General features: G+C 48.2%; 1 protein-coding gene across 7 annotated transcripts in view; it reads left to right on the forward strand.

Annotated features, from left to right (window-relative positions):
• DIS3L2 (DIS3 like 3'-5' exoribonuclease 2) overlaps nt 1-19,735 on the forward strand; it is a 197,060-nt gene that overhangs the window by 127,082 nt on the left and 50,243 nt on the right. For all 7 annotated transcript variants that reach the window (XR_014547886.1, XR_014547887.1, XM_083612737.1 and 4 more), the window contains 3 exons: nt 2,272-2,384; nt 8,410-8,517; nt 10,443-10,676. Coding sequence is in view for 5 of the 7 variants with exons in the window: in XM_083612737.1 (XP_083468863.1) it covers nt 2,272-2,384; nt 8,410-8,517; nt 10,443-10,676 (455 nt within the window). In the remaining 2 variants the exon portion in view is untranslated. The remainder of the gene's footprint in view (nt 1-2,271; nt 2,385-8,409; nt 8,518-10,442; nt 10,677-19,735) is intronic.

The raw sequence follows: 19,735 nt of genomic DNA on the forward strand, positions 1-19,735 counted from the left end.
ATAATTTTGAACATGGTCACATAATACAACATGAATTGCAATTAGAAAAAGCTTTCAAAACATATTTTTTTTTATATGAACAAGATAAAAACTATTTCGTTTCCAGACTTTGTGGACATCGTGTACAGTGACCACACTTACCGTGACTGATTTGATCATTTCCAAGAGATTTCATGTGCATATGTCTGAACTGGCTAATTTATCTGCCAAACTGATAGTTCTGCAGAATCCCACAAAAGGAACTCCTTTGGCACCCTAGCAAACCTTGAGCAATATGCCAGTGTTTCTATACAATACGTTTGATATTATGGGATACATGGCTGAAGTCCAAGGACCAAAATAACCCACTTCTTTTAGTTTGGATTGAGTGATCGTGTGCTGACCCTATCTGCTCTTAACCTGGACTCTAAAACCATCTGTTTTGGGAAACTCCTGCTGTGTAAAGTGTGAGAAAATCGATCGGCGTGAGATTTCAAAACTTGATCAAATGTGCAGTCTTTTGTTAAGTGTGAAAAGTGTCCATACAGTCAATTATTCTTAAGAAGCCTGATGTAAATAATGAACTTCTGTCTGTGGGTTTAGTATCCCTTGCCACTCAAAGGATGTTGTTGTGGCAGCAATATTTATTTGGTCCACTTGGTGAGTGAATTTGACATTATCATTAATTGGAATTGGAATTGATCCAACCAAAAAACTCACCAGCCTCAGCTAACTTGGAGAATAAAATGAAAATATTGTCTATGTGGCATTAATAATAATAATAATAGTAATAATAATAATAATTTATTTATTTATACCCCGCCCATCTGGCTGGGTTTCCCCAGCCACTCTGGGCGGCTTCCAATCCATAACATCTGATATGTTTCAAAGGGGGACTATGCACAGAGTTTAAAATACTATCATTCTCAAGCTCAGCCATTTACAGATTGGAAATACTTGGCAATACCAAACTAGCCATAGCGACCACTTTTATTTGAAAAGAAAACTGAGTTCTTTTCAGTTAAATAGTTCTTTTCTAAAGTAATGTCCATTTAAATCCAGTTGTTTTTTTTAAAGAGTAGATTCATCAGCTGAGGAACAAGAAATCAAAATGTGTTCAATTATGGACCTTGCCTAGGGTACGGAAGTATATATGGCATCCAATGTAGTAAAATGTTCATGATTATCAGTACCTAATCCCTCTACCTGTTGGATGAAATATGTGGTATCTCTGATATATGAGGGCAGTTGTATAATTGTCCTTGTTTTGTGGGATCCCTGTGAGTTTTGTTTGTAGCTTCTCTGTAAAGGTAGGGCATCTGGCCACCTTGCCTCCTGGAAGTCGGAAGTAGGCTCCACCTCCAGACCGGGGGGGGGGGGGAGGCTTGCCCAGGGTGTCAAGGCTGCCCTTGGTACACATTGAGGCATGAGAATTTGCAGTAAGAAAATCCTTCTCTTCTGGCAACTTGGCTGAAAGAAAGTCCACTTGCTCCCCTCAGTCCCTCCTCCAAGTTGGCTGGTAACCCTAATTAGAGTCAGTTATATTCCTTCCTCTACCTGCTTGTTGTTGTTTAGTCATTTAGTCGTGTCCGCCTCTTCGTGACCCCATGGACCAGAGCACGCCAGGCACTCCTGTCTTCCACTGCCTCCCGCAGTTTGGTCAAACTCATGCTGGTAGCTTCAAGAACACTGTCCAACCATCTCGTCCTCTGTCGTCCCCTTCTCCTTGTGCCCTCCATCTTTCCCAACATCAGGGTCTTTTCCAGGGAGTCTTCTCTTCTCATGAGGTCCCTTCATGGATCACTGTCTTGCCATGGCGAAGGGGCTTGAATAACTCAGAGAAGCTATGAGCTATGCCGTGCAGGGCCACCCAAGATGGACAGGTCATAGTAGAGAGTTTTGACCAAATGTGATCCACCTGGAGCAGGAACCGGCAAGCCACTCCAGTATCCCTTCCAAGAAAACTCCATGGAGAAAGACAACAGACATATAAAAGTTATGATGCTGGAAGATGAGCCCCTCTACCTGCTCCTCCAGTGCAAATGTAACAGGAGTCTTAGAGTTCATGTCTGGAATGAACCACTGACATCCAGTCAATTCAGGGAAATGCACTTGCCCCTGGAAGAGGTCACGTAGTGAATGTCCAGTGCCTGAGCTTTGTACCGTAGAAGATCTGGTCCTCCTGCATTTTGAAGAATCTCACAGCTGCAGAATAGAATTACCGTGCATTTGTTTTATTTTCCGTTGCTTCCTTTTCTCACCTGACCTTTCACCTTCCCTCTGCCGTTTCAGGTAACTTCGAAGTGGGCGTCCACATTGCAGATGTGAGCTACTTTGTGAAGGAGGACACGGCCCTGGATGAAATCGCGAGCAAGAGAGCAACGAGTGTCTACCTCGTGCAGAAGGTGAGATTCGCATCAGTGCCCCAGAGCGAAACACAGGCAGATAACGTTCTTCTGGATGCTGCCCACAAGTCCAAACAGATCATGGTTTTCTGCCAAGAACTGGGCGGAAATGAGACATTTCCTGTTCTTTGTTATCGTCCTTATAAGAAAGCTGGCAGGGGGCACAGCTACTGCTCCCAAATGGGAAATTCCATCCAACTGTCACGGTTAATAGCTATTGACAGGTTTGTATCCTCCAGGCTCTTTATTTATACGGGTTATTTAGCAGTTGCTTTTCAGAGGCCAGCCTTCCACAAGGTGGTGTCCAGTGAGAAATAAAAGCAACAGAACGTGCAGGCGGACTAGGAAACATTAACCGGATTCGGCAGCGGGAGCTGAATTCACTCACCTGAGCCTGCTTAAGGCAATAGCAGCAAGTTCGGTTTTTAAGACCTTCTGGAATGCCAAGCCAGGCGTACCCATGCAGGTACCCATGCAACTGGGACCCCAGACACAGATCTTAGATTACAGGCAGGTTATACGAGTACCAGTGGTCCTTTAGGTAACTCAGTCCCAAACCCTTTATAGCCTGAGTGGTTACTACCAGTGGTTACTACTACCACTTTAAACTGGGCCCAGAACACACTGGTAGCCAGTGCAATTGGTGCAGAATTGATAGTGAAGTCCATACATTAATCATGTTCATTGTGTAAACTAGTCTTCGTCTTTCAGGTGCCCATGTCGCTGCAATGCAACACTGACGCTTCTGAATAGGCATGTTTTGCTAATTAGTGATTTATTCCTTTATTCTTAGTATTAATTGCAGAGCTGCGGTATTTTACTCTTTATAGAATAACATAAAACCTGCCAGGAGCTTATAGCTTGCATTCAGACTAGGGAGAGACAAAGGGGGAGGGACAATAAAATGGAATATTTCAGTTTAGAACTCTATTAGCTGCTTGTGTGTTGCTGATTACTGATCATGGAAGTTATTGATCATGGTTCTTTGTTAGGGAAAGGGCACCCAAGCCGAGTGCTTATCCCAAAAGGCAGAACTGAAAATAGGAAATACTCTTTATTCAGTAGGCAATAGGTTTTTTTTAAAATGGGGAAATGTGTATTTTTCTGTGCAAATCTTCTTTGTTCTGAGCGCTAAATGTCAGTATGGTGGAAATACCATGGGAAAGCAGCCCTGGAGAAAATCAGGCTTGACGTGGGTAGTGTTGCAGCTCCAGTTGAACATTGTGGTGGTGGTGGTGGGGAACCTTGCAAGGAAATCAAATAGATCTGCATAACTAATTCACTTGAACTTGCCTGTCTGGGAGAGAAGGAGTAGTTGTGCAAAAGGCTAATGGTTTGTTTTGAGAAAGTGCAAGGCTTAGTGATGAGTGTATCAGGTTCTACAAAGCAGGCAAACCTAAACAGTTTTCTCCCTTCTGGCACGTCCCTGTGTGTTGTTTTAGGTGTGAAGTAGTTTGAGTGGGGAAGGTCAGCCATAAATCCCTACAATATTTTACTGGTCCTCTTTTATAATGGAGATCAAAGATCGGAACTGGAAGCCAGTCTTCGTGTCGAGTCCAAGGGCCTCAAGACGTTCACTTCTGACACCAGCAGGTTGTCGGGGTGTTGATATTTTGATAGCTTCAAGCGGAATAACAAAGAGGTGATCGAAGTTTGAATTCATGGAAGTGTTGATACAGAAAGTAAGAGGGAAAGAAAGGAAACTCTTGAGCAGAAACTCTTGGCTCACAAACAAATTGCCTGTTTCCTTTGAGTGTCTTTCAGTGCATGAGGCCACCCCATGATTAAGTCTCCGAGTCCCCTCCCTAAACCACGGGCTCAGAGCCATGGGAGCCATGAGGCTGTAAGCATGGCTCCACCTGATTCAAAGGCCGCTGGTGGAGGGCCTGTTCTGGGAAGCCTGAACGAGCCCTCAAACCGAGTGGGTGTGGGCAGGCAGCCAGGTTGAGCGGTGGGAACAAGATTGTCAGTGGGACTTGGTGGAAGCGCTCCATTTTACTTTCCATGAAAAGGGGTTTTGTCCTTTGGCCGTGCTGATCTACTCCAGGCTTCCCCGCTGGGGATGGACCTTCCCTGGCTGGCCTGCGTTTGAACTTGGTGGCCCCCGAACCCTCCTGGAGCTCGATTGCAACGCACACCATGAGCCCTCCTATCCCAGGACCAGCCCAGAGTCTGGAAGCATAACAGCTCAAGGCAAAATCAGGAGAGAGGGATGTTTGGGGAAACTGGAGGTCAAGGCTGGTATGGTGCAGTTGGTGGGTTTGGGCAGAGGGGGGTGGAGTTCAGACACCCGCTCATCTCGCTCAGTCCAAACCTGGGTGGGCCTGTATCTTGGTGTAGCCTACCCCACGAGTATCCTGTTCTCATGGGGCTAGCAGGGTAGGTGATGACAGTTGCCAGGTCCTCTTCCAGTAAGGTCAGGGCAAGTCCAGGCAAGGCAAGGCAGATCAGGACCCTGGGCAGCTCCCAATGGATTCTTCTGTCTGAGCTATGAAAGGTGGTGACTTTGCAAAGGACCAGAGTCGCCTGAAAGCTGGCAGGGCTCTGAACGCTGGCAGTCCTTAAAGAGCCCTGAGCTTATTCTGCCATTGCTGCATAGTTGCAGAGCCGTCTTTTGTTTGGCTTTTTGGGAATCTCAGAAATGCCACCACCCCATGTCTTCTGCTCCCGATCTGCTTCCTGCCCTGTCAGAATGGCAAAGATATGACTTAATTGGGTTGATCCATTGTACAGTTCAAAAGCCATATTGTCCTCTTTGTGCACTGATGTCATCTGCAAACTTTCTTCCTACTCCCTCACCCACCCAGGCATGGGTCCAGGCATGGGAGGAAGGAGAGACAGCCTTCTCTGCGGCAGAACTCCACCTTTAGAGTTCTCTCTCCATGGAGGCTTCCCTGATGCCCACCTTGTTTTATTTTGGGGGACAAGTGAACACCTTTCTATCCTGTCCTTTAAAATATTTAATTGTTTAAATACTACTAGAATTCGCTGTTTTGTTATTGTTTTGTGCATTTTAAAATTATTGTTGCTGTTATTATCAAAAACCACCCAGGAAATTTTGTGGCTGATGGTGTGCTGTAGAAATGATTTCAAGAAACAAAGTGGGACCACCTCTCCTATTTCGTTTAATCTTGTGCTGCTTTTGCTTGAAATTGTGTGTGTGTGCGTGCGTGCATATATCTATATATATAAAATAGTATATAAACTGTTACACTTTTTACTTGTTTTTAATTATATTATATTGCTGGGACCTTACGGTGAAGGATGGGTAAGAAATCTTATAAAATAAACAAGGAAAACATTACTCTGCTGGGTGGATCTGGTAGAAAGCAGGCTTCTTGTAATGTAAATCTAAAAATGCAACACCAGTGATAAAAATGACAACTGTGGGTGTGCTCTCTCTCAGTTTACACAATTTGTTGTCAGATTGCTGCCTCTGTGTGCAGTCTGGCCTATACAGGTTGTGCTCTTACCTTAAGGAGAGACTAGGATGTTCAGTGGCACACTGCAGGTGGCCAAATAACTTCATTTATTTGTGCATTTAACAATATGCCCTGCCCTTCTTCAGTTTCAGTCACAGCTTCCAGGTTTACAATCTGTAGCCCAAACATGCAAAGAGGAAACTTGCAAAATAACAGTTGAAACAGTGGGACAACCTAACATTATCTCAGCAGCATTTATTGGATCTAAGCAGAAAGCCTTGGCGAAAAAGCCGTTCAGAAAGACCTTGCTTTCAGCATCAGGCAAGCCTGTGGGAGAGTTCTCCCCAAATGGGTTCTGCCACCACAAATGGTGCCCTCTCCCCAGTCTCCACCTACCTCACCTCTGAAGGTAGACGAACGGAGGAATATTGGGCCATACTAAGCCAGACCATTGGTCCATCTAATTTGGTAGTGTCTACTCTGCCTGGCAACGGCTCTGTTTCAGGCAGGGTTTCCTAGCCTGACCTGGAGATGCTCAGGATTAAACCTTGGGGCTTCTGCATCCAAAACAGAAGTTCTACCACGCAGCTCTGGCCCTTATCGGGGGCACTTTAGATGAGCGATCAGTAGCCAAACGTCCCACCTTGGCAGCGGAGGTTTCCCTCCTTTGCTCTTCTTTTTACCAGTAAAGAGTCTTAGTAAGTGCCTCCTGGTCACGGAGAGTCGCTCTCCAGCTGCATCCTTGGCTCCAGCTGGGCTTTTTGCTAATCTCTTTCTGCTTGCTCCCTGTTGTTATCTGAGATTGCAATACCTTGCAGCCAGCACTCTCGTCTTTGATTGGCGGTGGGCTTTTCTGACACTCCTTGAAGGGCTCTGCCCCTTCTCAAGCGGATAGCCTCCCATTAAGCAGGCCGAGGCATGGCCGGCCTCACGTAGGACATCTGTGAGTTATGGGCCGGCTCCTATTGTCAACGTGCTCCCTTGCCGTTGGAATAACACAGCTGGCGGCCTTTTGTGTCTAGAGGAACAGCTTATCGGACCCTGCTGCCCTCCTGACCTTCCAGTTCAGCCTGCCCTGCTGATTCATATGGAAAAGCGATTTCTTTCCCGGCTGGCTGGAGACTCAACAGCCAGGCCTGCTATCCCAAACTCTGCCAGGCAATTAGAGTGGATTTATGAGCAGGGATTGGGTGCCAAGCCACAAACGTGATTAAATATTTTAAGAGCTTTCCCGTGAAGGCTTGGCATGGAGATAGAAAATGTTTGCATTGTGAAACTTACACAGGGTCCTGGGATTTTTTTCATCCTCCACCCCACTTCTTTTGGCGGGGCTGGGAGTTTTTTTCCTCTTTTTTTGTAACCTGCGTGCTTACTTCATTTAGCAATAGTGGTGACGTTATCGGCAGGTTTTTGCATCACTTGGTGTAAATGCAGCCAGTGACCCAGAATGGTATGGGGAGCCCAGTTGACAGGAAACACAGCCAGGAGAGCCAGTGTGGTGTAGTGGTTAAGAGTGGTAGACTCGTAATCTGGGGAACTGGGTTCGCGTCTCCGCTCCTCTACATGCAGCTGCTGGGGGACCTTGGGCCAGTCACACTTCTCTGAAGTCTCTCAGCCTTACTCACCTCACAGAGTGTTTGTTGTGGGGGAGGAAGGGAAAGGAGAATGTTGGCCGCTTTGAGACTCCTTAAAGGGAGTGAAAGGCGGGATATCAAATCCAAACTCTTCTTCTCTTCTTCTTCTGTTGCCCGTGCTTAACCCTAACTGGAGAAAAATATCACATCAGAAATAGCAGTTTAAACACTAACGATGCAATATCAACACTGCAGAAAGGCAACTGTAGGAAAAACACTGAGAGCAATGGCCTTGTTCATGTGGTACCTGAAACCAAACCTTAGGTACAGCCTGAGCTTAGCAAGGGGGGAGATTAACCACAAGTCCTAGCTCAGACACCCTGCTAAGCCAAGGCAGCACAAAGGACTGGGGGGAGGGGGAGCAAATTGGCTGTAGGCTCTTCTCATCTGTGTGGTCTCCCAAAGCCAATGTTTGGCTTAGTGTGTTGCGTGAAGCAGCTCAATGTTGTCACCCAGAAGGCTGATAGAGGAGGTGTGCGTTCCATCTTTTCCAAAAAGCCATCAAAGAACCGTACCTTTCCTCACCTTTGGTTAGGAAGGGGATTCCACATGAGAGTAGGATGTTATTGGAAAAGCCCAATTCTTGGCTGCCACTGCGCAAATTTGCCACACAGATGGCGCAGACAGTAAGAAAAATAAAATCGGTGTACATAGCATGGCAAAGTAGCAGAAGCACAATATTATTGCTCATGGGTGGAATCCAACGTAGCACTAAGGCAATTGTTCCATCGGCGCAAGGACTTTATTTGCTTGTGCAACCAAGCATTCTCCTCCTCTCCTCCCCCTGCCTGCTCCTAACTCTGCCCTTGGGGCTTCTTCCAACCCTCTGGAGCAGTTGGGGGTGGTGAACAGAGGGAGGAAAGTCTCTTTGTACAAGCAGAAATCTTTGCACCGGTGTCAGTGGAAAACTAAAATACTGCTTTCAGGGAAACTGAATTCATTTTCACATACAGTTCTTTTGTTTCCTAGGTGATCCCCATGCTCCCCAAACTCCTCTGTGAGCAGCTGTGCAGTCTCAATCCTATGACAGACAGGCTCACCTTCTCCGTCATATGGAAGCTGACTCCTCAAGGCAAGGTAAGCCCCAGCAGCTTTGCAGGACTAGGTATATATCATTCAGCGTTTCCCCTTGGATTATCCCATTGATTCACCAGATAAGCTCAAAAAACACAACATCAAGTGTGCAGGTATGAGTTGGCAGCGCCGACATCACAGGAGGGAGACTTGAATCGGAGGCTTCCTGCTAGATAGGAAGCACAAGTGCTGTTGTGTGCAAATTGGTCCAGATAGGTTCATTTCTGGGTGGAACATAAAACTTAAGCATTTCCACGCTGGGTCGGTCAAAAAGTCCATCTTGCCAAGCACCCTGGTTCCGATTGGTTTAACCAGCTGTCTCCAAGAAGCCCAGAAGCTCACACAGCACCCCTGCAAATGGTGTTCAAAGATACATTGCAGGGTTCAAAGACACGTCTAGGCCTTAGGGCCGCATTCTTCTCTATGCAATCTTCCAGGGGCCTCCTGCCCAGCGGTGGGCAGGGCCAAAGTCAAAAGCTCAAGGACACATTTAAGCCAGGAAAAAACACTTGGGGTGCACAGCAGGGTAGAAAGGCCTGGAGTTATTTCCCACATTGCCTCTGAATGCGGAGACTTTATTCAGCCACCCTGGTTAATAGCTATAGACTGATCTCTTTCCTCCATGAATTAATGTTGTTCTCCACCCCTTCATACCGCAACTGTTGCCTGCATCTCCGTTGCTTCCAATCCCTGTGATTTCCACAAACCACCGCCATCTCAATGTTCTTTGAACCACAGCTCCCATCAGCCCCAAACTGAACAGCCAAAGGGTTGCTCTACATGCCAACCAGTTCACCTGGCCTGAATTCAGATCTCTGCAGCTTTCGCGTTGGGCTGGAAGCCGCTTTCATTCTCCCTCCTCCTTTTTAAATTTATTTCATCTTGCCCAGAGGCTGTGCTCCGGTTGCCCTTGGCTCTGGAGAGCTGCACTTGACGGGAAATCTCTGCCTGTGCCCATGCCCAGGCAGTAACACCTTTAAGGCAGATTTGCCTGGATTTATGGAATTAGCTCATGTACAGATCGGCAATGTTAATGCTTCCAATAGCTCTGAGATGTCTTGCATTGAGCTGTAACGGCGCGGGTCGAGATTAATGAGGACCTTGGCTTAATGCAGCTGTTCCTGACAGCCAGGGATTAAGAAGGGTGAGGAGAAGATGGAGGGAAGGGCTTAAGAGCCGTTTAATGTGTCGTGCTAAGAGGGCACATGCCTCTCTTCATGGAGAGTTCATATGGTTGCAGGCAATTAGGGCTTGTCTCCAGCAACACAATTCTTCATTTTTCCTCCGCCGCAGCTTGCAGGAGGGGGCCTGGGAAGAAAAGTGCCTTGCCGTGCTATGCGGAGCAAAAGATAGGAACTGTGTTCCTCATTAGCTAGCTAATTATTTGTCTCCCACTGGCTTGGCTTCTTCTTCTTTTTCCTGCTGATGGCCTAACGTTTAGGGGGGCAGCAGAAAATTTCCACTAGAGTGTGAGCTGCTTTTTGCCTCTCTTTTTCCCCTGCCTGCCCACTTTTCCCTTCACTTCTTTAGTATCTCATCCTCTGTGTTTATTAGTTATTGGTGGGAGGGACCTTTAGCCTGTTCCTTTTGGAATGTATACAAGACCTCATGGTCTCAGGTCCAGAGGCTAAGAAAGCTTCTGCCTGAAAACTCGAGAAGACACTGCTAGTATTGAGAAGAATGGACCATGGGGTGTCATCGTTACAACCTTATTAAAGTTCCAGACACTTATTTGGACAATGTGGATTTTTCGGTCATGTGAAACGCACTGACTCTCATATGGCCATGTCTGTAAGGCAAGGTAAGAACTGCACCCCTCAAATTTTTCTAGGTGTGTTCCTGCAGTGAATTTTCCTGGAGCATCTCTTCTACTTGAAAAAGAGCCCTAACCAACTCATTTTTCCTCGTTCGCCATCTTGTCGTTGCAGATTCTTGACGAGTGGTTTGGGCGGACTGTGATCTGCTCCTGCGCAAAGCTCAGCTATGACCATGCCCAGAGCATGATTGAGAACCCAGAGAAGGCGTTTGCGGCAGAGGAAATCCCTGCTATCTCTCCCCGGCATTCAGTAGATGAAGTTCGCCAGGCAGTCCTCAACCTCCACCAGATTGCCAAGCAGCTGCGTGAGCAGCGGTTCCTGGACGGGGCTCTCCGCTTAGACCAGGTCAGTCCCGTCCCTGCTTTGTTGGGAGGATGATTAAGCAACAGCAAGCTCACGCAAACAGGATTAACAACAGAATCTGCAGGAAGGCCCTCGGAAGGAAGGCAGGTCTCAGCAAATACTACCAGTGCTGAATGCCCTCCGTAAATGGTTGAATTCCAGCTCCCATCAGCCTCAGAGAGCACGGCCACTGTCCAGGGATGATGGGAGGTAGCCTAACAGTGTTGGGGTAGAGACACATTGGTCTAGGTAACCCTTAAGACAAGCCACATTCAGCCTTTCTCAATTTGCGGTAAGGATGCTCACCTACCTTATGGAGGTTGTGGTCAGGATTAGCACCCGATAAGGCATCTGGAGGCATTTTGAGCGCTGTCTAAAGCACTGTATAAATGCTGGCTATCATTGCTAAGTGTGCGAAGGTTATCTCTCATGTTGAGAGGACCGCCTCTTTCCCTATGAATCTAGCTGGACCCTGAGATCATCTTCTTGAGGCCCTCCTTCGTGTGCCTCCTCCCCCAGAGATCCGGAGGGTGGCAACATGAGAATGGGTGGCGTTGCCTTCTCTGCAGTGGCTCCCCGTCTGTGGCATGCTCTCCCCAGGAAAATCGCCTGGCACCTTCATTATACAAATTTAGGTGCCAGGCAAAAACATTCCTCTTGGTCAGCTCCCAACAGGCCTTTGGTTGACATGATCGACATCCTATACACTTTTAAAATCTGGCTCTTTTTTCGGGGGGGGGGGTTATTGGGTTATTGTTTTTATTTTTATTTTATAGATTGTGATTTTATTGTCAACTGCCCTGAGACCTCCGGGTATAGGGCAGTATATAAATTCAAAAGTAATAATAATAGTAGTAACAGTAATTGAAGAAGACCATTTAGGTGCGTAACGATCACGGGGAGAAATTCCCATTGGTGTGCTGCATAGACTTGCTGCCTGCATATCGGAACTGATGACGGGGGCACCATGGACACATTGTTTGCAATCTAGACTGCCTGGTGCCATGGGCAGAGAGGAGATGCCCGTCTAAGAGGTGGCACAAGCAAATTATCTGAGTAGCACTCTGCAAAACCAAAGCAAAACCGGGCCTTTTGCTGCTGTCTTAAGCATGTCAAACTTGCAGCTCATCCTGTGGCTCAAGATACCTGCATCGCCCATTCGCTATTCTAATAAGGGCAGTGGTTTCATAATTTTCCAGATAAGCAGGGGTAGTGATGCACTGGGAACCTGGATGGCAGGAAACCTCTCGTTGTCCACGAGGCCAGCACATCTCCTGGATATTTATTTAGTTAATGGCATTTCCAGTAAGCCATCAGAAAACGAGCTTGCAAAGGGAGGAATGGGGTGGGCGAGACTAAAGGTCAGACCATACAGAAGATATCCAGGTCCTGTTGCTAGGGCAGAAAGGCAGGGTTTGAGTGTTTCAGTTGCAGGTGACACTCACAGATCTGGCTAGTGGCGCTGCCTGTAACGTCAGAGGCCAGTCTTGGTGCATGAGTGGCGTGGGAAGCTGCCTTTCCCCACACCGTGGAACACATAAAGGCGCGAGAGACAAGGCGGTATTCTGGATGCATGTGGGGAGACGGCTTCTCTGTGTCCCCCCCCCCCTTTATGGTTTCTCTTCCCAGTGCTGTTGCCTCTGGTGTGGCTGAGTCTCTGGGCTATTCATTGTTTCCCATTAGCTATGGCACTGAAGCGTCTGAAAGGCGCTTGCAGCCGACCTGTCCACACAAGATTGATTTAACGGAGAACCCTTTTTTTGCTGTTGGGAGCTGACCAAGTTCCTACTCTGGAGAGCAAAAAGCACCTGCTGGGAGGAGAAAGAGTGATGGCGCAAGAGCCATGCCCAAGAGTTCTCAGATGTGCTGGGTTCCCCTTGGAGACCAAACAGGGCTGTCCTGCAGCTCAGCTGCACTGCTCTTGAACTGCACAGGGATTTGGAAAGGTTTTTTTCCAGGCTTCCCCTTGGCTCTCGCCTGCCTCTCTTGCCTATGAACTTCCCAGAGGCACCTGCACCATGCTGGGAAACAGAACCAAGGGACTAGAGGGAGACCTTGTCGTCTGATCCAGCTGCTCAGATCTTCGGCCCCGTTGCCAAACTGTCCTCTTGAGCTCGGCTTTTTAACATTTGCAGCAGCAGCAGCAGCAGCTGAGTGAAGCCGCACACCGGCCTCTGGGCACTGGGAAGCCAGCGGAGCATTTCAAAATGAGTCGCGGCGGAAAGATGAATGGGAAATGGGGCTGTGCAGTAATTTCATTAAAATGAGGAGGCAAAGTAGTGTTTGCACTACAGGCAATCTGGCCTCCTCCTCCCCTTGGTGATTTCAAACACTGTAACTGCATTCGTTTGATGGGTGGCCTAGTTTTCTGGTGTGTGAAAGGAAAGGGGGAGGGGGGTCTTCAAGGAAGCAATATCCCCCCTACCCCCTACCCATTCAGTTGCTTTTGCCTTCTCTTTAAAATGCAAATAGTGGTCATTATATGTATGTGCTTTCTGAAAGGATAACCTGTGCTGTCCCAGCGGGGCAGTACATTTTAAAAAGCAAATATGGAAATATTGGTTTAAAATGCTATGAAAATCCAGTTAAACCAGCTGAAAACATATCTGATGTGAAAACTTGCAGCTCTGTCCACCGGCTCATTCCTGCCTCCCAGCTCACCTGTGAAGGTGACTCATACCTGGCTGAGCCGTCAAATTTTGTGCTTTGGCTGCAGCAGTTCCTCAGGGACATTCCAAGACCCCTAACTAAGATCCTTCCGGCTAGAGATGCCAGGCTGGGTGGGTGGAATGCGCAGTGTCATGTTTCAAAGAAGAGGTGGAGAATAAAACATGGCAGTTCCAGCCTTTGAAGATGCTTCAGGTGGAAGTTGGAGACCATTCCATTTCCAGCTCTTGCCAGGTTTCAGCAAGTTTATTCATAAGCCCATTCCGTCCCACTTCCTCACCAATGTGCAGTTTTTCTTAAAGAAACAAACTGTACAAAAAGAATGCATATCTATGTTTTTCTCAGTGTGAGTATTTATAAAACATCTCTCTCCACCCCCCCCCCTTAAAGTGGCATTTAAAGGGGGTGGGGAGTTGGTACATTTTTCTCCAGCTCAGAATTGTGCTGCAAAGTTTGGAGACGTGTGGGTTGCGGAAGATAACGCTGCGTTCTGATCCGCACAGCAGTCAGATTCCTTCAGCATCCGTAGCTAAAAGGCCTTGGTTTTCAGGTAGAAGCGTTAAAAGTGGCTCCGCTCCTAATATGCTTGTGGCACATGTGTGGAGAGGCGAATGGCAAGGTGAGGTATGAGTTCCTTTCCAGGGAAGGAATCTGATGTAACTTGCACCCCCCAGAAGGTGTCCAAAAGCCTCCCATCCTTTCGGTTTCCCGTGGATCTGGGCCGGGCCTCGAGGACGCTCTTGTGATTTTCTTCCAAGTATTAATTCCAGCCGCCGACGTGGCCGGTGTTTTCTTTTCTGTCACCCTGAGTCACTGCGTGCCGAGTGATGTGAGCAGAGGCCGACTTAAGTGGCAACGTGACGCCCGGGTGTCAAAAGTCTGCATTGTTTCACCTGCCAGCAAATGTCTGGGTGAAAGTTCATAGCATTGCAAGGAGACGTGTGGCCTGGAGAGAAGGAGGCGAGGGTTTAAGAAACCTTTCTTCCTGCACGCCCAGAAATGCCGACGCTTGGCTCTCAATCTCCGTTATCACCTCAGTGACAACGGTGAAGTCTGCACGGTGCTTTAAGAGAATGAAAAGGCAAGAGAACCCTGTTCTAAGGAGCTTCCAGTTTATAGCTGACCCTGGAGAAAGGCCAGAAATGTGCAGGAGACGATGGGAATGGAAAAAAATGAGCAAAACAAAGTTTACATGTCTTGGGACATAAGGAAGGGATGTGGGTTCAGGCTTGACCATCTCTTTGGGCTTGAACCAATAATAATAATAATAATAATAATAATAATAATAATAATAATAATAATAATAAAATTATTTATACCCCGCCCATCTGGCTGGGTTTCCCCAGCCACTCTGGGCGGCTTCCAACAAAACACTAAAATACAACAACCTATTAAACATTAAAAGCTTCCCTAAACAGAGCTGCCTTCAGATGTCTTCTAAAAGTTTGGTAGTTATTTTTCTCTTTGACATCTGATGGGAGGGAGTTCCACAGGGTGGGTGCCCCTACCTAGAAGGCCCTCTGCCTGGTTCCCTGTAACTTGGCTTCTCGCAGTGAGGGAACTGCCAGAAGGCCCTCGGAGCTGGACCTCAGTGTCCGGGCTGAACAGTGGGGGTGGAGACGCTCCTTCAGGTATACTGGACTGAGCCTGTTTAGGGCTTGAAAGGTCAGCACCAACACTTCGAATTGTGCTCGGAAACATACTGGGAGCCAACGTAGGTCTTTCAAGAACCAATAAATCTCCATCTGCCTCAGCTCAACCTATCTGTAAAATTTATGGCATCTGAACTGGCCCTCCAAGTTATTTGAGTCTGTCACCGCAGTCCTTCCCTCTAGCATGAACAGAACTCGGGCTTGATTCTACCAAATTGCTTTGGACTGTACCTTCTTACTTGTGCCGGGTCATCACAACCAGGCGATAAACCCTGTTTGTGGATTTCGCCACACCAGACTGCAAGTGGGGCAGGGATGTTTTTTAGGTTGGAGTGCTTCTCTGCATCAAACAATAAATATGCATCCCTGCACACAGAAGACAAGCTTTCCAGGGTAAGGGTTGTGGCCTCACCTCCCTGTCTTGCTGGCTTTCTGAATAAATTGACTTTTTTTACATGGAGGGGGTGACAGTGGTGGAGGTGCCTCACCTGCATTCCAAAGCAGAGCAAGCAGCAGAGAATGTGCTGTTCCTAGGAAATGGGCCTTCATCTTTATTTAGCCTTTGCGAGGCAAACTAGGGCAAAGTTTCAGCCAACCTCTGGTCCACCTGCTGAACAACTCAGTGTGCCACCTTCAGCCTCGACATTGTGTGTTTTAAATTATCACCAGTGGAGATCGCTTAATTGGTCATTGCCCCGAGTAATGTGGGGCTTGAGTCACGGAGCAAAGGTGCATCTCCACGAAAGAGGGAGAGATCTTGGGGCGTGAGGCGCCCCCTAGTGACTGCCTGGTGGCACTGCTGCTTCGCTCTCCCGTTGAGCCAGAGAGCTTCCCCTCTGTTGTGTGGGCAGCACACGCTGCCTTGCGAAAGGGGCACATGTTGGCAGCCATGCGCAGGAGCCTTTCTCAGAGGCTGTGGCTTTGCTCCGAGGCATGCTTTCAGAGGAGGAAGGCGTTCCTTTTTGAGCAAAAGTCCATTTCACTTCCACAGCTTCAGGCACCGCATTGCTGCGTGTCGTTTACATCTTTGGCATCTTCGCTTCAATGGCTGTTTGGGATTTTGTTATGGGGGCTTGGCTTTGATGTTCCTTGTTGTGGCTTCCTTCATATCGGTTAGTTCAATAGTGATAGCATTGTTGTTTTTGTGTCGTGGATTGTAAGCCGCGTTGAGTATCTTTGCAAATTAAGCAGGCTATATATCTACTTCAGTGGGATGCGGGTGGTGCTGTGGGTTAAACCACAGAGCCTAGGACTTGCCGATCAGAAGGGCGGTGGTTCGAATCCCCGTGACGGGGTGAGCTCCCGTTGCTCGGTCCCTGCTCCTGCCAACCTAGCAGTTTGAAAGCACGTCAAAGTGCAAGTAGATTAATAGGTACCACTCCGGCGGGAAGGTAAACGGCGTTTCCGTGCGCTGCTCTGGTTCTCCAGAAGCGGCTTAGCCATGCTGGCCACATGACCCGGAAGCTGTACGCCGGCTCCCTCGGCCAATAAAGCGAGATGAGCACTGCAACCCCAGAGTCGGCCACGACTGGACCTAATGGTAAGGGGTCCCTTTACCTTTACCTTTATATCTACTTCAACAACAACAACACGAGTATTATTATTAATTAGGCTTCTCTGCTCACACCACAATTCACTAAAACAGGGTTTCCCAAACCAGTCTATTGTATAACAAGGAAGGAGACTGCAGAAACCAGAGAAGACACAGGTGGGTAATCCTCAGCCTTTTGGCTTGTCTGCTAGAAGGCTCCGTAACTCAGTGACAGAGCACCTGCCTTGCTTGCAGATGGTCCCGGGTTCAATCGCTGGCATGTCCAGATGGAGCTGGAGGAGAGCCCCCACTTGAAATCCTGGAGAGGCGCTGCCTGTCAGTGTAGGAGGACTGGGGGTTTGACTCCTCCATAAAGCAGCTTCCTGTGTACCTAAAGACCAGCAGGTGCATCTCAGTTCACTTCCGCTCAGTAGTCAAAGAAGCTAAAAATATAGAACGGAGGAAGGAATTCGGCATTATGGTAAGGCGATCTTTCGGCTTGCCAGACGGAAAAATCCCACCTCTTCTGCCCCTGCAGGCTGTTCTGTGGGTTCCTCTGACACCCTCCCCAGAGCAAGTTTCAGGGGGCACAGCGGGGAGAAGGAATAATAATAATAATAATAATAATAATAATAATAATAATAATAATTTATTATTTATACCCCGCCCATCTGGTTGGGTCTCCCCAGCCACCCTGGGTGGCTTCCAACAAAGTATTAAAATACAGTGATCTGTTACACATTAAAAGCTTCCCTAAACAGGGCTGCCTTCAGATGTCTTCTAAAAGTCTGGCCGTTGTTCTTCTTTTTGACATCTGGTGGGAGGGCGTTCCACAGGGCGGGCGCCACCACCGAGAAGGCCCTCTGCCTGGCTCTCTGTAACTTCTCGCAGTGAGGGAACCGCCAGAAGGCCCTCAGCGCTGGACCTCAGTGTCCGGGCAGAATGATGGGGGTGGAGACGCTCCTTCAGGTCTACTGGGCTGCGGCCATTTAGGGCTTTAAAGGTCAGCACCAACACTTTGAATTGTGCTCGGAAACATACTGGGAGCCAATGTAGATCTTTCAAGACTGGTGTTATGTGGTCTCGGCGGCCGCTCCAGTCACCAGTCTACCTGCACCATTCTGGATTAGTTGTAGTTTCCAGGTCACCTTCAAAGGTAGCCCCACAAAGGAAAGGTATGTTGCATGAGAGGAAGACCCTGTGCAGGTTGTCTGCTGCTGGTGCTCATTAGTTGAATCCCGTCCATATATATAGCTATAGATATCAATATTGATAGCTGCTGAGATCACTGATAAACTTTTGAAAGAATGAAATCTAACTTGGACCCTTTTATGGTTTCTGCTACTGAAGCTCCAGGTTTGTGCTTCTCCACTGGGTCTACAGTGGGTCCTCCTGGGCTCTCTTACACAAACACATTCACACACACAATCTTCCACACCAACAGGCCTTGTGTCATCCCCCTTCCCTTCTCCCACCAGCTAAGTTTAGTGGCTGAATGTGTTAAACTGTGTTAGGCCTCAGGTGCACAGCTGCAGCGGTGCCGCTCTGCCCTGGCCCTCACTCCTTGCCAGGCCAACCAGCAAGCGGATGGCGGGTGCATTGAAAACACACCTCGGCACTTCAAACCAAAAAGAAAATGTTTGGTGGGTTCAGTGTTGCTGTAATAGCTGAGCGTTCCTGTCCTGTAGCGCCTGCTTTGTGTGCCTGCTCTGTTGCTTCATTCAGCATAGCGAGGGCACTCCTGCCCTGCCTGCCCCCTGGTGCAGATGGCCAGCCCCTCTCCCTCGTCTCCCTTCTCCTTGCCACAAGCTGGTCCGTTCCAGATGCAGCAGCCTCTCAGGTCCAGCTCCTGGCAGCGGAGAGAACTTCTGGGCTCTTCTCCTCTTGTGTCTCCTTCCCTGTGCCCACAGCCTTTCCCACTGCAAAGGAGCGAAATGGCCGCTTTAAGACTTTAGAGGGCTCTGTGTCAGTGATGGATGGAGAGGCAGCTTTCTGTGGTTTCAAAGGCACAAAGCCTCTGATGCGGAATGGAGTTGAAAAGTCAACTTGGAGCTGGGGGTGGGGTGGGGGGTGAAGGAGGATTCATGGTGTGCCCGGGCTGTCAAATCGGGGCACCCTGAGGAACTACCCCTGCTGGTGCTACGGAAAGGCGGGAACAATTCCATGGGGTATATTGAGGCTCACTGAATGCCCACTTTTTTCTTCAAACCTCCCCCTCCCTTGATTTTTTTGTTCTGTTTGTCAGTATCCTTGGGCACATCACTTAATGGAGGATTTGCGGTCTGCCAGCAGCTCAAAGAGGGCCCCCAATGGAGGTTTCAAACACGTTGGAAGTTTCGTCAGTCTCCTCTCCCAGCACGCATAGCTAATCTTGTTAGAGGTGACCTCCGGGGCTGGGACTTGCATTGTTGCTGCAGTTTTTGTCCGGTGCTTGAGTGACGATCTGCATTGGGGCGCAGTCATGCATCCCCTAATTTAATCACCCACTTTGGTCCTCTGTTCCTCTCCCAGAGGGCCCTGAGTCCTCGGGGAAAACCGATTCCGGCTATTTTGAGAAAAGCAGAGGGAAGGGTTTGCAGGAGCTGCTGCTTCTGCTGCTTTGGCGATCCCTCGTAGCCGAGTAAGGTTGTCTTCCATGGACACGGTCTTAAAACAGTGAGTCTGTAAGTGACTGCGGAGGCCATTTCTGGATCCACATGTCCTTCCACAGTGGGGACATAGGTTTCCGGGCAGGAGTTGATCCTGGTGAGCGTTTGCAAAGCGTGCCTTCCTCTTAGCACGTTTCTCCCTTTTGTCCTGAGTTCGAGCTTCTTCAAAGCCCATGACACCTTCGGTAAAGGCTGTTCTCCCATTGGAGTGCTCACAGGAGCAATAGGGGCTAATTAATGGAAGGCGTTTTTGCCCCCTGCCGCTAATGCTGAATTATCCTGCTTCTCCTCCTCGCCCTGTGAATTTCTCCTTGAATGCTTTTCCAGGGCAAGAGCCGGGATTGGGGTTGAAAACTTAAAAGAAAACACCACGGATGGAAAATTTGCTGCGAGAGCCATTCATCTCCTCCTTAAAAAAAAAAAATAGAATAGAATAAAATAAACTTTTTGGATAAATAATTCGTTTTGAGAGCTCGAGTGTCCATTAAATGTGGTATTAGTTTCTGCTCCTTAAAACCTACTTCTGAAAAGGAACGTGGCCAAATCGCAGGCTGACTTTACCCT

This window comes from Podarcis filfolensis (assembly GCF_964270895.1).
Source record: "Podarcis filfolensis genome assembly, chromosome: 5".
In the NCBI taxonomy this organism is placed as follows: Eukaryota; Metazoa; Chordata; class Lepidosauria; order Squamata; family Lacertidae; genus Podarcis; species Podarcis filfolensis.